The sequence below is a fragment of the Fukomys damarensis genome, unplaced genomic scaffold (assembly GCF_012274545.1).
Source record: "Fukomys damarensis isolate Sample0158 unplaced genomic scaffold, DMR_v1.0_HiC HiC_scaffold_3, whole genome shotgun sequence".
In the NCBI taxonomy this organism is placed as follows: Eukaryota; Metazoa; Chordata; class Mammalia; order Rodentia; family Bathyergidae; genus Fukomys; species Fukomys damarensis.
The window spans coordinates 11534296-11551272 of record NW_022900915.1 but is presented as its reverse complement, the minus strand read 5'-3'; the positions used below and the strand labels follow the sequence as shown (position 1 = coordinate 11551272).

The following is a 16977-nucleotide window of genomic DNA, read 5'->3' as shown; positions in this document are numbered from 1 at the left end:
AATGGTTAATTCATCAGTTTAAGGTCGTGAATTCCTTCTTTTGTCAATTTTTGTGTAGTTCTCTTGGCTTTACCTCAGGGTTGCAAAATGGCTGCCACAACTTCATGTCTTATGTCCTCACATGACATAATGGAAAGCAGACAGGAAGGGATGGGCTAGGTTGCTCCCAGGCTGTTCTCTTTTGTGTCGAAGAAGATAACACTTTTTCCTTACATGCCAATTATGCCAGGGGCTGTTCACCTGAACGCAGCAGAGGACGGGTGGTGCCTGGGTGGAGAACCAGCCCTGCTTGTCCCATGAGCCAATCAGCCTCACTGGCTCAGGAATCTAAGCCAAGAAACCCAACCTGAGATTGCTGTTAACTTAGGTGATGCTGAACAGGTGGCCAGAAGTTGAGCTGAGGCCGTGGTGAGTCCAGGCATCGTACAAGCCAAGACTAAGACAGGGAAAAACAAAACAAAACAAAACAAAAAACATGACAGGGAGAAGCCATTTGGTAGAAAAGAGAGGATGAGGCCCCTGGGCTGCATCCGAGAAGCTGCCTGGAGTGCTAGAACCTGCGCCTCAGCTACCTGAATTCATGGTTTTCTGCTTATGATTTCAATTCTAAGCCACCTAAGATGTTCCAGGAAGAACCCAAGCAGTAGACGACTCCCCAGCGCCGGTCTCAAATTCCTGAGGAGAAAAGCTGAGAGGCCAACCTCAGGTCAGATGTTCCATCCACCAAGTCCACAGGCTGCGGGTCACAACAGATAAGCATGGGGTCAGGAGGGGTACTAGGCAAAAAGGCTACAAATATCCACTCTGGCGGCTCTTAAGGTTAGAGGGAGGAAGCCCCCGCCCCCAGGGGACATTAGGCAATGTCTCCCAAGATTCTCGGGTTACAACTGAGAGAGGTGGGTGCTATTTGCATCTTATGGGTAGAGGCTGTGGCTGTTGCTGAGTATCTTTTTTGTTTGTTTGTTTTTTTTCTTTTGGTACCAGGGATTGAACTCGGGTCCTTGCACTTGCAAGGCAGCCACCGAACCGCTGAGCTAAATCCCTGGCCCATGTTGCTGAGTATCTTAAAAGAAGGCTCCATATTCTCAGGTGGGAAAGAATTAGCTGTCCAAATGTCAGTAGTGCTGAGGTTGAGAAACCCCGTGTCTCCCCCCTCCCCACTCTAGCTACCGTTTTTTTTTTCCAATCAAATGGAGTATCTGGACCCACAAAGCACACAGCCACGCCTGGTAGGCAGTAGGACCCTAAATACGTGTTGGAGTGAACGCCGCGGCTGCTGGAACATAAGATGCTCATTCTGCTGCTGGCACTGACGTTTGAGTGCTCTGTTGGTGAAGGTGCCAAGGGCCCCACAGAGGAAGGAGACCTTGAAGTCTCCGGGGGTGGGGGAGCGGGCGAGGTGTTGAAAAGAGAAGCTGTAATGAGCAGACAGTCGCAGGTAGAAGACTGAACCATAAACAGACACAGCTTGCACTTGCAGGCGTTTACAGTGCAAACAGCAGCTGCTTACCTGGTACCTGCTCTGTCTGCACAGCATAAGGAAGAGCTGTAAATCTCCCAGTCCCGGGGCGCTGTGGCTATGCCAGGAGCACTTCTGTCCCCTCATTAACTTGTCAGGTCAGGCAGTACAGGCTCCCGGCCCCGAGTTTCTTTTTGGCTCACTCCGTTCGACAGCTGCTTGCCCTTCTTAAGTGGCATTGTCAGACTGTAATCTCAGCGGAAAAAATTCACTAAGTGGTTCTGAATGAAGAAGGCTCCGGGAATAATAAGAAGGAAGAGTTTGTAAGGCTGAATATTTTCTTGAAATTCTTAATAAACCCGAGCCTGCAACTTGTCACCAGAGTGTAACAAGTTTTTGGAAGTTTTCTGGTTTGACTGCCGGCAAAGTTACGTAACTCAGGGTCTTTGCTGCCCTCTACTGACAAAAACGAAGAAGAGCAGATGGTTGGACAGGGCATAGACCAAACGTAGTTCTTTGGTTCAATTTTTCACCACTTACTTATGTAGTTTATACTTTGGGCTAAGCGAGGCATTGCGTGCAGGGGTGAGTAGTACAGGCGCGGTCCCCGTTCTTGTGGAAATTACCTTCTGGCACGGGAGACAGACTTTGGATAACTGAACAAACAGGAAGAATTTGAATTTTGCTCAAAGTGCTCTGAAGGTTCCCTCTTCAAGAGCGTAAAGCAGACAGAGGGCGACTTGAGATCTCAGTCTTTGAGCTCGGACTCCAGGCAAGAGATGGTCAGCTGACCCGAGCCTGCGGTGTAACCGTGGAGACAGAAAAGTCAGTGGGTCCCTGAACTCAGGACAGGCACACAGGGCGGTGTAGAACAAGGGCTGGGAAGGCAGGCAGGGGCCAGATCACAGAAGGGTCAGCAGCCTCAGATGGAGCTTTGATTTCATTCTGGATAAATTTTATTCAGAACAGGAAGATTTCTAATGCCCTTTCTTTGAGCGCTGGGAATTGAACCTAGGGTTCTCACATTGAGCTACATCTTTAGCCTCTTTTATTTTAAGACAAGGTTTTGATAAGTAACTAAATCGAACAGCCTGGCCTTAAACTCGTAATCCTCCTGCCTCAGCCTCCCAGAGTGATTACTGGCACGTGCCATCATGCCTGGCTGTCACTTTTGTTTTTTAGAGTATTCCCTTCAATGCTACATACTGGCTATGGGATATTAATAACGATTTTTCTTTCCAGAAGTGTCAGAAAAAGATTTTTAAAATGCATACATTAAGTCGGTAAACAGTGAGAGGATCCCTCTGCCTCCTGCATGGATGATGGGTGGACAGGATGGAGAGGCAAGAGGAGCCCATGACGTTGGCGGTGCTGTGGGCATCAGGCTGGGGAGTTGGGCAGAGATGTGTAGGCCTGAGGTACCCAAGGGACTCACTTCCGGACCTGCTGGAGGACTGAACGTGAAAGACAGTGACAGAGCCAAGGCCACAGGGCGAGAAGATCAGCTCTGACATGTGTCTGAAGAAGGGTGGCATCTGGACTCTGTCCCAGCTTGACACAGGCCAGAGGGCCTGGGGCCATTGGCTTGTGGGCCCAATCTTCTTCCTGCTCAGCCCAGCGATTGCCTGACGGAGCGTGGGGAGGGAGGGGTTCCTCATAAACACGGCTTTAAAGCCTTCTGCTAATATGACGCTTCCCATAAATGTCAAGTGATGAGAATTACGGCCCCTCAGGCTCCTACAACGAGAGAGCATGTCGCGGCTCGGGGAAGCCACAGCGAATGTGAGGCACCGGGCTCTTTCCACACTGTGTTTTAGTTCTGGGGAAGGAAATGGAGTGTGGTCAGAGCGTTCTGTAGAAGGCTCAGGTATCAAACCTGTCAGCAGTGTTTCCTTTGACCTGGCTGGGGTGGCTTCAGGGTAAAGCTAAGCCGCCTTTGGACTCAAGCTAATTTGGCCAGAAGGCAGCAGCAAACCTGGCCTCACGTTCTGGGGAATAAACAGCAGACTCTTTCCTACCTTTCCAATCTTTGACCCACCTGTCAGCTAAGCAGTCTGCCACCCAGCTGTTCCCCCTGCCTCGGCTGCTCTGCGCTTACATTTGTCTGACAATCCTTTGCTGCACCCCATATGTCATGACCCTAAACCTCCTGTCTCCCCTTTCATTTTCCTCTCTTTTATAGGCACCCAGCAGCTAAAGATCAGTGGGATTTGATATTATGCTGGGGTCCCTGACCTGGAGCCTGGGGCAGAGAAATATGCCATGAAGATCCTACTCAAAAGCAGTTACTCAAGTAGTGAGCAGCCGGCTAGATGAGTGACTTCCGTGAGCAGCACACACGTACAGAACAGAGCAGTAACGCTGATATTCACACCCAGGGCTGCCGGCGTACCAGGCACCGACGAAGCTTGCTGGCTATTTGTGGTCCTCGTGGTGCCCTCCCCGGGGTGAGTTCTAGCGCAGTTTCCATGTTTGGACGAGGAAGCTGAGATGTGGGGAGGGGGTGGCTTTTGCACAGGGACATAGCTGATGAGTGGTACAATCCGTCCCAACCCAAGTTGGTCTGATCCTGAAGCCTGCACACGGCTGCACTCTGTTGCTCGAGGCAGAATGATAAGGAATTCCCAGGACACAGGGACAGTCTGCACACTGCTCCATGCCTGAGGTCACCACGCTCTTTGTTTCCCCCAACTTCTCTTACACACATGCACACACACAAAAAAAATAAATAATAATAAACGCTAATACATATCAATACATTTCTGGATCAGTTTTTTATGCTATTAAAATATTAAAAATGCTATTACTATTTTGTTTACTAAAGTTATTTCTGACAGGAGTTCTTTATTGAAATTATAGGGTAAGAATTTATTTATCCAGCAGTTCTGTCTGCATCAGACGTTACCAATTCTACCTATTGTTTGCATGAGATTTCTTCAGTGACTGCTTTTCTGCCAGATCCAACTGGCCTGCATCAAATTTTGTAGATATGTACTTCAAGATTTGATGTTTAGTCAAATTTTAGTCAGTACCACATTTTATACACACAATCATAGCCATTGTCAGTTCTGTGTTATTTTTTGCCAGAAATATCCACTATGAATTGGACAGCAGACTAATAGTTTGCAAATCTTAATTAATTTATTAATTTATGTTTTTGAGACAGAGTCACTGTGTAGTCCAGGCTGGCCTTGAACTCAGGGCAATCCTCCTGTCTCAACCTCTGGAGTGCTGGGATTGCAGGCATGAGCTACCACCCTGGCTGCACTTATTTTTCTAGCCAGTGAAAAAACTGAGAGCATTTTATGCAGCAGAGAGGGCTCATTGGAACAAAGACTCAGACACAGAAAATAAAGACCACAGAAGAAATAAGAATAAAATATATTCATATTAGCCTGGCAATGATGGCCCACGCCTGCAATCCCAGCACTCTGGGAGGCTGAAGCAGCAGGATCACCTGTTCGAGTCCAGCCCGGTCACAACCTAGTGACTTAGCAAGACCCCGGTCTTGAAATTAAAAATAAATTAATAAAGGGCTGGGGTTTAGCACCACCTGTGCCAAAGAGGGATATTTATAGTAATGTAAAGAGTTAATGTTTATTGAACATTTGCTTAAAGTCTTGTTCCAATCACCCCGGTTGGCCTACGTTCATTTAACCTTGACAGCAACTCTGTGGAGATACTGTTTCCATTTTCAAGTGGGTAATCTGTGCCACAAACACTGGAAATGAATTGGCCCAAAGTACACAGCTGATAATTGCCAGATCTAGGATTTAAACCCGGACAGCCGGAACAGGGAAGCTGCAGCTGTCTTCGTAGGACTAACAATTGCTTACTTCTTGCTACTGCAGCCCCAGAATGTTACGTGGCACAAAACCCTGTGGGGAGCGCACATGTCCTTCCACTTTCTCTGTGGCATTATAAGAGAGTCTTAAATGTTACCTTTGTTAAGATTCCCAAGATTTGTTGTTGATTGTTTAAAATTGGAGGAACAGAAATGATTTCATAGTAGGATTTTAGAACTAGAATTAATCATAAAAGAAGTAATTGTTATTAGGAGATAACCTCTCTCCGCCAAATTCAGGGAGAAAAGAGTAGCCTTGACTTACACAATAGACTCTATTAACTGTTCGTGTTAATAAAGCCAAGAGCCTGTAAATGTGTGATGAATTAATCTGGGACAGTTTCAAAGTTTCTGAGACTTAAACTAGTAAAATACTCACGCAGTGGTTTTATATACTGACATTTATGCTAATAAACCAAGAGACTGCGAAATGTGTGGTTGTGCATTACAGGAAAAATACAAATTAGTGTAAGATTAGAAAATGGAAAACTAAGTAATCATATGGTATCCTACTGGGAAAAATTATGGGACAAACATAGGTGCTGACCCCGTAGCTTCTCTCTAATCTGTGACTCGTAGAAATTATCTTATCTATAAATTCATGAGTTCACCATGCACTCATTGTTGGTGTTGATAATGCCAATTAATACCAAGTAATAATTGCGTGTATTAACAATAATAGTAATAATCATAAACATTGTTCCCTTTTTTGTTTTCTACAGAGCACATGAAATAAGAACCGGCCTCTTTCCCTCCTTTTCTAGCTGGAGAGCTAGGCTTAGCTATATACGAGGAGGCTCTTCAGGAGGGCAAGGGTGGGCACAGGTCTATTTGGTCCATGTAGCGTTATAGCTCTGGAATATTGATTTATCAGGCTATCATAATCCAAAGACATTACAAATTCAAATCAAGTGACTTATTGTCCTTGTTCTGCTTCCAGTCTTGTTGAGCTTTTTTGTAAGCACCTATATAACTTTGCCTGTAGGGAGGACAGGAACATCTGGTCCACCTGACAGTTGTAATTCTCTTTGTAAATTAATCAACTGGCATTCTGGCTTATAAAGATGAGTCTTTTTATGCTCCATTTAACATAAGTGTATTGATTTTAGTTCCAGTCTCATTTTGCTAACAAAGTCAATTTTGGGGACTGTAAAGCTAGGAGTGCAACTCTTAACCATGTGTGTGTCTCAAGGTCAGAGGTGCCTTAGGAGCTCTCTTAACATTCATGTGGCTGAGCCTTTCTAGGGGATACACATGTGCATTATTGTGCATTTCTTATCCAAGCCTCTCCTACTGTAGGTAGACCAGCCAAGGCCTACATGACAGTCTGGCTGTGGTTTCCACCCTCAGTACCTAATATCTTTGAGTGCTAGCACCCTGAATACTCTGAGTTTTTACAGAACTAGTACAGAGGTACTCCACATGCAACTTTCTTTACAATTAACAGGGCTGGGATATAGCTCAGCAGCAAGTGTGAGGTCCTGAGTTTGATGCCCAGTAAACAAAACAAAACAAAAAACCATATTACATAAGTAGTGTACATTGATCAAGAGGAAGAGATACAACATTAACTAAATAGCGAAACTGATTTGGGTTCCTCAGTTCTCCGCCCTAGTGGTCCATGTCCATTTCATTGTGCATCCTGGATATCACATTACAAGTCATCCCCGTATCTCTTTCTTGTCTTAAACCTGTGACCATTTTGTCCGTCTTTATCTGCCTTTGATGACTTTGTACATTTGAAGAGTTTTGATTAGGTAGATGTGATCAATTTGGATTCATTTAATGTTTCCTCCAGTTTAGAATGAAGTTATGCATCTGGGGTAAGGTCATCATAGAGATGAAGTGGTTTTCTGATCCCATCCTCTCAGGCCTGTGGTTCAGATGATGTCTGCCAGGTTTCCCCTACTGTAAATGGAAACGTTGTTGATTAGAAGCCAAGTGCACCCCACAGCCAAGGTGAAGGAATTCAGTTCTATTTTCTGGAGGAAGGAATATTAAGGAATTTGTAGATTTAGGTTAAACTGCCATAGAATTTTATAAATTTGGGGTGTAGGTTTTGAGGCTACAGAATAATCCATCTCTCCTGGAAGTTTCATCAACTAATTTTGGCATTCATCAGTGGATTTTTCCTGCAGCATTTATTACTGTGGGCATTCTAATGGTGGTTTTCTATTTTCCTCATTTCTTTTACATTTATTAGAGATACTATTTTTAATGGATATCTACTTGTACTCCAGCATGCTATGAGACTTGACATTTTTTTTTTATTTAGCTCTTTATCTTAGTCAATTTAGATATTCCTTCCTTTGTAGATAGCATCTGGAAGACAGATATATGGGTTTTTTTTTCTCTTCTTCATTTTGTAGTCATCAGATTTCCTATACATTTTGGCTATTTAAAAAAAATCACATCTGTCATCATTGTCCACTTCTCAACAAAAAATTAAACATAAGATTTTTGTTACCTTATCTTTGTGAAGAGGGTCATATCCTTTTTTTTTCCCCTGTATTCTTTCTGTATGTAATTTAGTTTATGTTGGGATAGCTGCTATCATGATTCATCTTTACTTTCAGACCTGCTGTCAGACCATGAGAGATTAATGTAACAGATGTATATTCATTTTGATGTGTATACATTTAAATACTTTTAAGTAGTGTGTTGCTTTTTTTTTTCGGGGGGGGGGAGCCTACCAGGGATTGGATTTAGGACCTTGTGCTTGCAAGGCAGGCAGTGGAACCACTGAGCTAAATCCCCGGCTCATGTGTTGCCTTTTAGTGTTTCTAGGGTCTAGAATACTTTATTTATTATGATGTTGGGAATCAAAGACAGGGCTTTGTGTATACTAGGCAAGTGTTCTAACCTTCAGCCCTAGAATATGTTTTTTATGAATGAAAAATTTCAAATATTAAGTAGTAGAGGGAGTAGCATGATAGACTTTGATCTACCTGTTACCTAGCTTCCAGAACTATCAAATATATAGAACGGTGCCTTTTCCCACATTTTTATCTCCCCCTTGTACCTCACACTCACTTATCCTTCCTACCTCAGCCGTAATACAGAGTTTATGTTATTGCATCCGCAGGTATTAAGTAGGTCTTAGAATACTTTTGGGGTCAAGTAGAAATGATAATTATTAATTAATTTACTTACTGACTTCTTTATTGACTGCTACTGTGTTTAATTAATTTGGGAGAAATAGTTATTTAAAAACATGAATACATTTCATTCAGTCTTAGGGTCTACTTTTAATGGAAGTTTGAGGCCAATACCTAAGTGACCTTAGTTTTAAGTTCTTAGTTACTTAATTTCTCCTTGTTTGAATTTCTTCATATGTCAAAAGGGGATGGTAGTGATACCTTACTTAGATGATTATACTAAAGAGTAAATGGATAATGCATGGAAATTTAAGTATCAACATGATTGACTGTGGTTGATTGAAAACCACTGACTCTATAGAAAACCTATAATTCCATAATAGTACTTAAAGAAAGAAATCAGGAAAACTTTGTTTCCAGTTGAGATGGTTGTCAAGTCATCTTTTTGAAAATTAATAAAGGGAAAGAATTAAGCATTTATATACTTTTTAAATACAGACTATATTGTGGGATAACTAAATAGCTTTTGTTGTTGAAGAAAATCTGTAATTTACTGAAGACTGTCAGCTAGTAAATGTAGAAGGCAACATAAAATTAGAAAATCATTAGTTTGTTCCCCCTAAGGAAACTACTGATTCAGGGAAGGATAAAACCATTAAAGCATCAGGTTAATGGCTGACAGGTGGGTTGACCATTCCATTTTTGCCTGCAGTGGTCCTCTCTGTCTGACTGTTGTCCAAGTATAATTATTAACAGTGCCCCATGCAGTCTCAATGTGATAGTTTGAATGGTAGATTGTAAGGTCATCCTAATGATACATTACTGGACATTTGTATGAAGCCAAAGTAGTACATGCACAGAAGATTATTTTGACTACAATGAAAGGATTGAGCTGTTAGCATTTTTTACCCTTGTCAATCTTAGCATCTTTACAGGTGGGGCGGCCAGGTGCTCATGCATCTCTAGATGTGATACAATAGAAATACACAGCAGTACTTAGGAAATTCTCTTGATAAAAATATTTAATTTAAATCTGCTCAAATCTTCGGAGCTAGCTGTCAGTTTATAAGAAACACAAAAGTTAGAGGATCCAGGAGATAGAACTGGCCTGGTCTTCAGCAAGTAAGTATCATGACAACTGTTCTCCGTTAAAAGTGTCTTAAGAGAGACATAGCAACCAGAGCCATTGCTTGGTTCTTAACTGGACCCTGATTTGGCCAAACTAGTTACAAAAGACATCTTGGGGATAGATGAGAAATATGGACTTGCCATTACTAGTAATCTTGTTAGGTATGAAAATACTCTTTGCTATGTAAAAAACAGATACATACTGAAACATATAGGGGTGGAATGTTATGATGTCTATCTTTCATTACTTCAAAATACTTTAGCATTAAAAACAATAAAATAAATTGACAGGAAAATATGTAAGATATCATGAATACAATTTTTAGTGTTATAATATGTAGTAAGAAGTTGTTGGAATATTCCGAAGACATCTAGGGGACTACATGAGAAGAATATAATGGAAAACTACCTACATGCCAGTGTCAAGAGTTCGGATTTTTCTCTCTGAAGAATGTACTGCAGGAACTAACGTGTATACCAAGATGTGAAAGGCATCGTGGTAGGAGGGTCCCAGTGATTGCTGCCTCCTGATATTAGCCCTTGTGTAATACCCTTCCCTTGAACTCTGGACTTAACCTCTTCTATCTAGTCAATAGAATATGGGCAGAAGTGGGCCGAGGATTTAGCTCCTGGTGCCGCTGCCTGCCTTGTAAGTTCAAGGACCTGAGTTTGATCCCCAATACCAAAAAAAAAAAAGAATGTGGACAGAAGTGATGGCCAGCACATTGGGCATTCATTCCCCCACCCCCATCCTCTGTCTAACCAGGGCCTTCACACGGAGCTATACCCACCACCTTTTTAAACTTTGAGGCAAGGTCGGTAAGTTGCTCGGGCTCTTTGCAACCGTCCTGCCTCAACCTCCCAGAGTGCAAGGTTATCGGTGTGTGTCTGGCTGCCTTTCCTTCTTACCCTGCTGGAACTGAGACAAGAATACTGCCAGTTACCCTCTTCCCGTGGGAGATGTTAATGTGGGGTGTCCTCAGCCTGCTATTCTATAAGGAACTGGCATTTGTCAAGCAGCACCTGAGTGAACTTGCAAGCAAGTCCTTCAACATCCGGTGGCTCTGTGACCCCACTGACAGCTGGAGGGCGGAGAGAACTTGAGCTAGAGACACTTCCGAGGTGCCAGGATTCCTGACCTAGGGAAGGTGTGAGATAGTAAAGATTTTTGCTTCAAAAGCTGCTAGCTTTGGGGGTGACTTTTTAAAAATGCAGCAAGATATCTAATTCAGACAGGGAAGAATCATTTGGGTGAAAGAAGGGAGGGAAGAGCATTGCAAGCAGAGGAAAAACACACGAGTGAGGCATCTGAGGGGGGAAGAGTGGAAATCTATGAGGAATTGAAAGAAAGCAACTGTGATAAGAAGTTGAACACAGAGCAGAAAAATGAAGCCCGGAGAAGGGCATGGGGTAGGTGCTGAGGGCTGGCGAGACTGTCAAAGTCTGTTTCTGCCCTACTGAGCGATGAGGGGCCGTTAAAAGGATTTCAAAAAGGGGTATTTTAGACGCTTAATCAGCTGCAGCACAAGACACGAAATGGAAGTTCACGTGAAGGACGAGCTGAGTCACACAGCGAGGTTATGGAAAACGTGCAGTTCCTCTCTCAACGCTGCAAAGCTCAGTACCGTTCCGTGACCTTACTCGGTACACGGAATGGCTCCGGGCGACAAGCCGGTCAACACCACCCAATATGCCAGAACCTGATGACTGCTCAGGGTTTCCTTCTGAAGAACCCGCACCCACGGAGAAGCAGAGACGGGGGTGGGGGTGGGGGTGAAGTGTAGACCGAGGCAGTGAGGCGAGCCAGGGGTTCTCTTCCTACCTGCAGCGAAGAGGCTGAGAGAGCAGAGCGACCGGCTTTGCAGAAAGAGGAGGTTCAAGCAAACAGGCGAAGGGAAAAGGAGAGAGCAGAACTCAGTCAGCCCGAGAAGGGAAGAAGAGGACAGGAGCTCTTCAAGTCCCTGTGAAGCACAGCCCAACCAGTCTTCCCAGCCACAGACGTCAGGAGTTCTGTTTCCTTGACCAATAGTCATTTCCTTGGCACTAATTTGGGGTTCCTTTCCTTGTGACCAAAAATGGTCTTGTCTAGATGTCGGCATCGTGATTAAACAATCGGACCTCTACAAGGTAAAAAAATGTATGTGTGTGTGGGGGGGGGGTATAATGCCAAAACATTGTTTTATGCTACACCTGAGTATTCTTAGAAAGAATATCTCTGGATTCCATGTACTCATAAAGACGCATTTACTTCCATTCAGGAATTCTCAGCCCCATTCAGGCAGCTCATTTGCTCATCCTACCTAAAGGGAGAGCACACAGCAATGCTTTCTGAGTCCGCTCACATCCTTAGGGCTCATGGATATTATGGGATGGGAGGCGAGACCCTCTCATTCTAAATTCCAGTTAGGTCACATCCAATGAAGGGACAGAGGGCAGAACAGTTGAGAAGCCACCTGCTAATGTACTGCCTGCCGCCATCAAACATCTGCACAGAATGACAGCAGGACAAGAAGACGTCGTACTCTGCTGGGAGTGCAGCGCCCGGGTTACATACGTGGACTCTGCAGCCTGCTGGCCTAGGTGTGAGTTCCAGTTTTGCAACTCATGCGCTGTACGACCTGAGGTGTATTAATCTCTCTGTGCCTACGTTACCTGTAAAGTGAAATAATAACACGACTTACCTCATAGGGGTTTTATAAAGGCCCACACGCGTTACTGTGTTTAATTGTTTCCAACAGTGCCTAGCACGTGGGAAATGACAGGTGAACATTACTTATGAGATGAGATGCTTATATGCCGTGTCAGCATGCTAGGGACTCAGGAGATGTAAGTTACTATCGTCATTATCTGCTTTGATCCTGTATGTTGACCTCGTATCTTTCTTTTTCATTGAGTAATATTATTTAGGGAGTCGTAGTTTTGTCAAAAGCCAGAAAGTATCTCAATTTTGACCTTTTCCCTGACTAGCTAACAAAATGCTCCGTCTTAGTGACTCAGGACTGCTAAAGTGAAACACCATAGATCAAGTGGCTTTTAAATAACGGGAATTTATTTCTTATGGTTGTAAAGGCTGGGACCCCCAAGATCAAGGTGCTAGAAGATCTGGTATCTGCTGGGAACAGGTTTTTTCACAGACAACCTTCTTCCTCTGGCCTCACGTGGCAGAAGGGGGTGAAGGTTCTCCAGCGCATCGGTTTAGGCATTTGTCCCCCTCGGCAGTGCTTTACTCGTGGCCTAATTACCTCTCAAACACCCCACTCTTCACCTACGGGGTGAAGGTTTCTACTTGTGGACTTTGGGAGATGGAAACACTTGGGTCACAGCAATCCCAAATGTACGCTGTAAGCAAATGTTACTTAATGGTTTTTAGTTGCTGCCTATTCCATGGCAAGAAGCATATTTATGAGGCCTTGCATGAATTCCTTGTTTTCTAAACAAGTGGAAGGTATAAGACATTAAGTAGCTTGTCCAAGACTATAAAGCCAGTTGTTGGTAGAGCCACGACTAGAACCCTGATCTAATCTACTGAAAGCTTGCATAATCCGTAATGACTGTGAGGCAGCAATGCTCTGCATCTCTGAGCTCTTTTCTTTACTAATTAATTTTATTGGTACATTTAAGATATACAGTGTAATGACATTGATCATTGGGAGTTTTCACCTTGACATAATCCATCTTGGTTCTTATTTTTCCCCATTTCCCTGCCCTCCCTTCAACCCCTCCACCTCTCCCTATCTACTAAGACTTTTTTTTCTATTTTTTCTTTTTCTCATATTAATTCCATTCCCATCTTTCTTTTCCCTATTCCTCCCTCTTCCCCTTCCCCTTTGCACCTTTTCTTCCTATTTTACATCATCTATTATACTTTTAGTCCTTATTTACACTTTCAGGTTTTCACACTAGAGAAACTATTTGGTATTTACACGTGTGTCCTATTTATTTCCCTTAAGGTCTCCTCAAAATTCATCCATTTAGCTATAAATGTCTTTATCTCATTGTTTATGGCTGAGTAGTGCTCCATTAAAAACACATTTTCTTTATCCAATCTCCTGTTGATGGGCAATTGGGATGCATCCAAGTTTCAACTATCACAAACTGTGCTGCTATGAACATGTATGCACATATATTGCTGTGGTATGATTCTTTTAATTCTTTGGGGAAGATACCCAGTAGGGGGATAGCTGGGTCAACTGGGACCTCTAATCCTAATTTTGTTTTGTTTTGTTTTTGTTTTAGTTTTTTGAGACAGGGTCTCAGTATGTAGTTGAGACTGACCTGGAACTCACTATGTAGCCCAGGCTGGTCTTGAGCTCACAGTGCTCTTCCTGCCTCAACCTCCGGAGTGCTGGGATTACAGGCATGTGTACCACGCCTGGCTTAATCCTAGTTATTTGAGGTATCTCTATATTGACTTCCACAGTGGTTGCACGGTCTGCACTCCCACCAGCAGTGGAACAGTGTTCCTCTTTCCCCACAACTCCACCAGTATCTGTTATTGGTTGATTTCATGATAGCCTCTTTAATAAATGGTGCTGGAAAAACCGGGATTTCATGATAGCCTCTTTAATAAATAGTGCTGGAAAAACTGGGTTTCAACTTGCCAAAAGTAAAACTAGACCTATATCTCACCATGCACTAAACTGAAAAAAAAAAAGGATTAAAGATCTGAACACTAAAAGAGAAATACTAAACCGTCTGGAAGAGAGGTTAGGTAGAACTCTTCAAGACATTGGTACAGGAAAAGATTTTTAGGAACAAAACCTCAGTTGCCCATTAACTAGCACAAAGAATCAACAAATGGGATATCTTCTTATTAAAAAGCTTCTGCACAGCAAGAGAAACCACCAACAGTGTGAAGAGACAGCACACAATGTGGGAAAAACGTTTCACCAGCTCTTCCTCAGTCAAAGGTCTACTATCCAGAATATACAAAGCACTTTTAAAAAATCAGACTTCCCAAATTTAAAGACCCATTCCAAACGTGGGCCTCTGAAATGAACTTCTCCGAGCTCTCTTTAGATGTTTCAAAGGCCATCGTTTCCAGTCAGGAACACTGTTCCGCAGACAGTGCTGCCTAGTGGGTGAGTGGACGCTTTCTCAGGAGCTGGGGCTTCAGCATGAAGAAGTCATTTAAAGTATTCACAGTCTAGATGAGAGGAAGAAATGACACATCAGCCACGCTACTGCATCTGTCTGATTTGGGTGAGACTTGGGACTTCGTGGTCTGTGTCTAGCTTTGGTCTGAGAAACACATCAGGACTTGAAGCCTGGTTATAACTCAAACAGCTTTGTGAATGACACTTTGCACCAGTCTGGTAATCGCAAGGCTGTTTCCCCATTTGTAAAGTGAGGACAATATATTCATCTTGCAGAGTTGTTGAGGGGAGTAGAAATAGTATATACGGAGTACCTCATAGCTTTAAGAGAAGTATTCAAAATGGCAGCTGTTTTTTAAAAGCCTAATTATGCATCAAGATCACTTTGCCTGAGTTACTTCAGAAAAGTATCTTCACAGTAGGACTTAGTTTTGGAGGTACTAATTAATTTTAAACTAAAACTTTCTCTTCATCTCATTTTGATATACTAATTTCGGGGCTCTATAATTCACTTATTATCAGTTGGGCAGGGATGGTATTTATTACAGCTGAATGGGTTTTAACATACTTACAAAGTGTGCAACCATCACCACTATCTAATTCCAGAATCTTCATTATGCAAAAAGAAACTCTACACTATGATAGAGGTCATCTTCTAGTATCAGAGTGTGCTGATTTTGGACAAGTGCATTTTGAGTTTGAAGGAGAAATGCTAAAACCATAAATTGCACAGAGGCTTAGCTTTATTTATTTATTTATTTATCTATTTTCCTGTCACAGGGCCTTTGCACTGAGCTATATTCCCAGTCCTTTAAAAAAAATTTTTTTTTGCTTTTTAATTGAGTTTATTGGTACATTTTAGGGATACAGTACAGTTACATTGTTGGGATCCTGTACCTCTACATGACAGGTCTTGTTTCTCATTTTTTCCCCTTGTCCCTGCCCTCCCTTCACCCCTCCTCCCTTCCCCATTTACAACCACTTTGTTTCCATCTTTTCATTTTTTCTTTTTCCTTATTATTCTTCCCCTACCCATCCCACCTTCCCTACACCTTTAGACATTTTCTTCCCATATCACAATGTCAGTTATCTCATTAGGATCTTATGTACTATTACAGTTTATTCACACCAGAGAAACTATTCGGTATTTACACATATGTCAAAATTTTTATTTTGAAAAGGGGACTCACTAAATCACTAAATTTGAGGCTGGGCTCAAACTTCCTCCTGCCTCAGCCTTCCACAGCGCTAAGATTATAGACTTTGCAACCATGCCCAGCACATTTAGTTAGTTTTGTTTGTTTTTTGAGAGTGGGTCTTGCTATGTAGTTCAGGCTGGCCTCGAACCCAGGCTAGTCTTGAGCCCTCAGCCATCCTCCTGCCTCTGCCTCCCGTGTGCTGGGATTACAGGCGTGGTCCAAATTTACTCAGTACCTTGTGCTTGCGAGGCAGGCGTGGTGCCACTGTGTTAAGTCACCGGCCTCCAAATTTACTTTTTTTAATTCAGGAACTTCTATAATATCAGCACACAGCTATTCAGTACAATTGGGAGGTACGCCTGTAATTCATAATATATTATTTAATAACATGCGTACAGAGCTGCACGGTGGTGACTTGCGGCTCTGGTTTATTGGAAAGAGAGGAAATACCTGTTTCCACAGCAACTCTGTGATTGCTTTAGGTGCGACCTGAGTGGATTCTGATTGGCTCATTCAATGAATAGCGTCTCAGTGTGAGACGCTAGTGGCCAATATGGCTCCACAACGGGCTCCTGGAAACCGGCAGACACGTGTCTACTGCAGACCCGGCCGAATGTAGGAGGACCTAGTTTTCCTGACCACTAGACGGCGCCAACTGCTCCTCGCTGCTAATGCTCATTTCCCAGAAAGCCTCCGAGCGACCAATCAACGGATAGTCTCAAAACCGCTTTCAAAGTCGGCGGGCCCTTTAACCAATAGCAAAGCAGATACCGCCCCTGGCTCCCGGATTGATGGGAAGTCTCACTAATCATGTTACAAAGTTCCGCCATCTCCGCCTCTCTCGTGTAGGATTGACGACCCATCTGGCCAATAGGAAACGCCGGGTTGGCGGGTGGATGAACGCGGCCCTCTGTAATGGCGGAGCGTGGCGGGGACGGGGTAGACGGTGAGCGATTCAACCCGGGGGAGCTCAGGTAAGGGCCGCTGCCTTCCCTCCCATAACTGAACACGGGAGTGCCGGGGTCTGATCTGCTCGCGGAGACCCGGAGCGGACGGCGGGGAGGGGTCTTGCGGCGCGGAGTCAGAACCGCATGGGGTTGACGAGGGGGAAGCAGAAGGTGGCTTGAATGAGAGCCGGGCCGCGGCCTTCCGC

General features: G+C 43.6%; 1 protein-coding gene across 3 annotated transcripts in view; it reads left to right on the top strand.

Moving 5' to 3' along the window:
• Window positions 1–16673: 16673 nt before the first annotated feature.
• Tcerg1 (transcription elongation regulator 1) overlaps window positions 16674–16977 on the top strand; it is a 66307-nt gene continuing 66003 nt past the window's right edge. For 2 of the 3 annotated variants that reach the window (XM_010627060.3, XM_010627059.3), the window contains exon 1: window positions 16674–16798. In XM_010627060.3, coding sequence (XP_010625362.1) covers window positions 16740–16798 — 59 coding nt within the window. In that variant the 5' untranslated portion in view covers window positions 16674–16739. The remainder of the gene's footprint in view (window positions 16799–16977) is intronic. The other variant, XM_010627061.1, reaches the window with a different exon arrangement.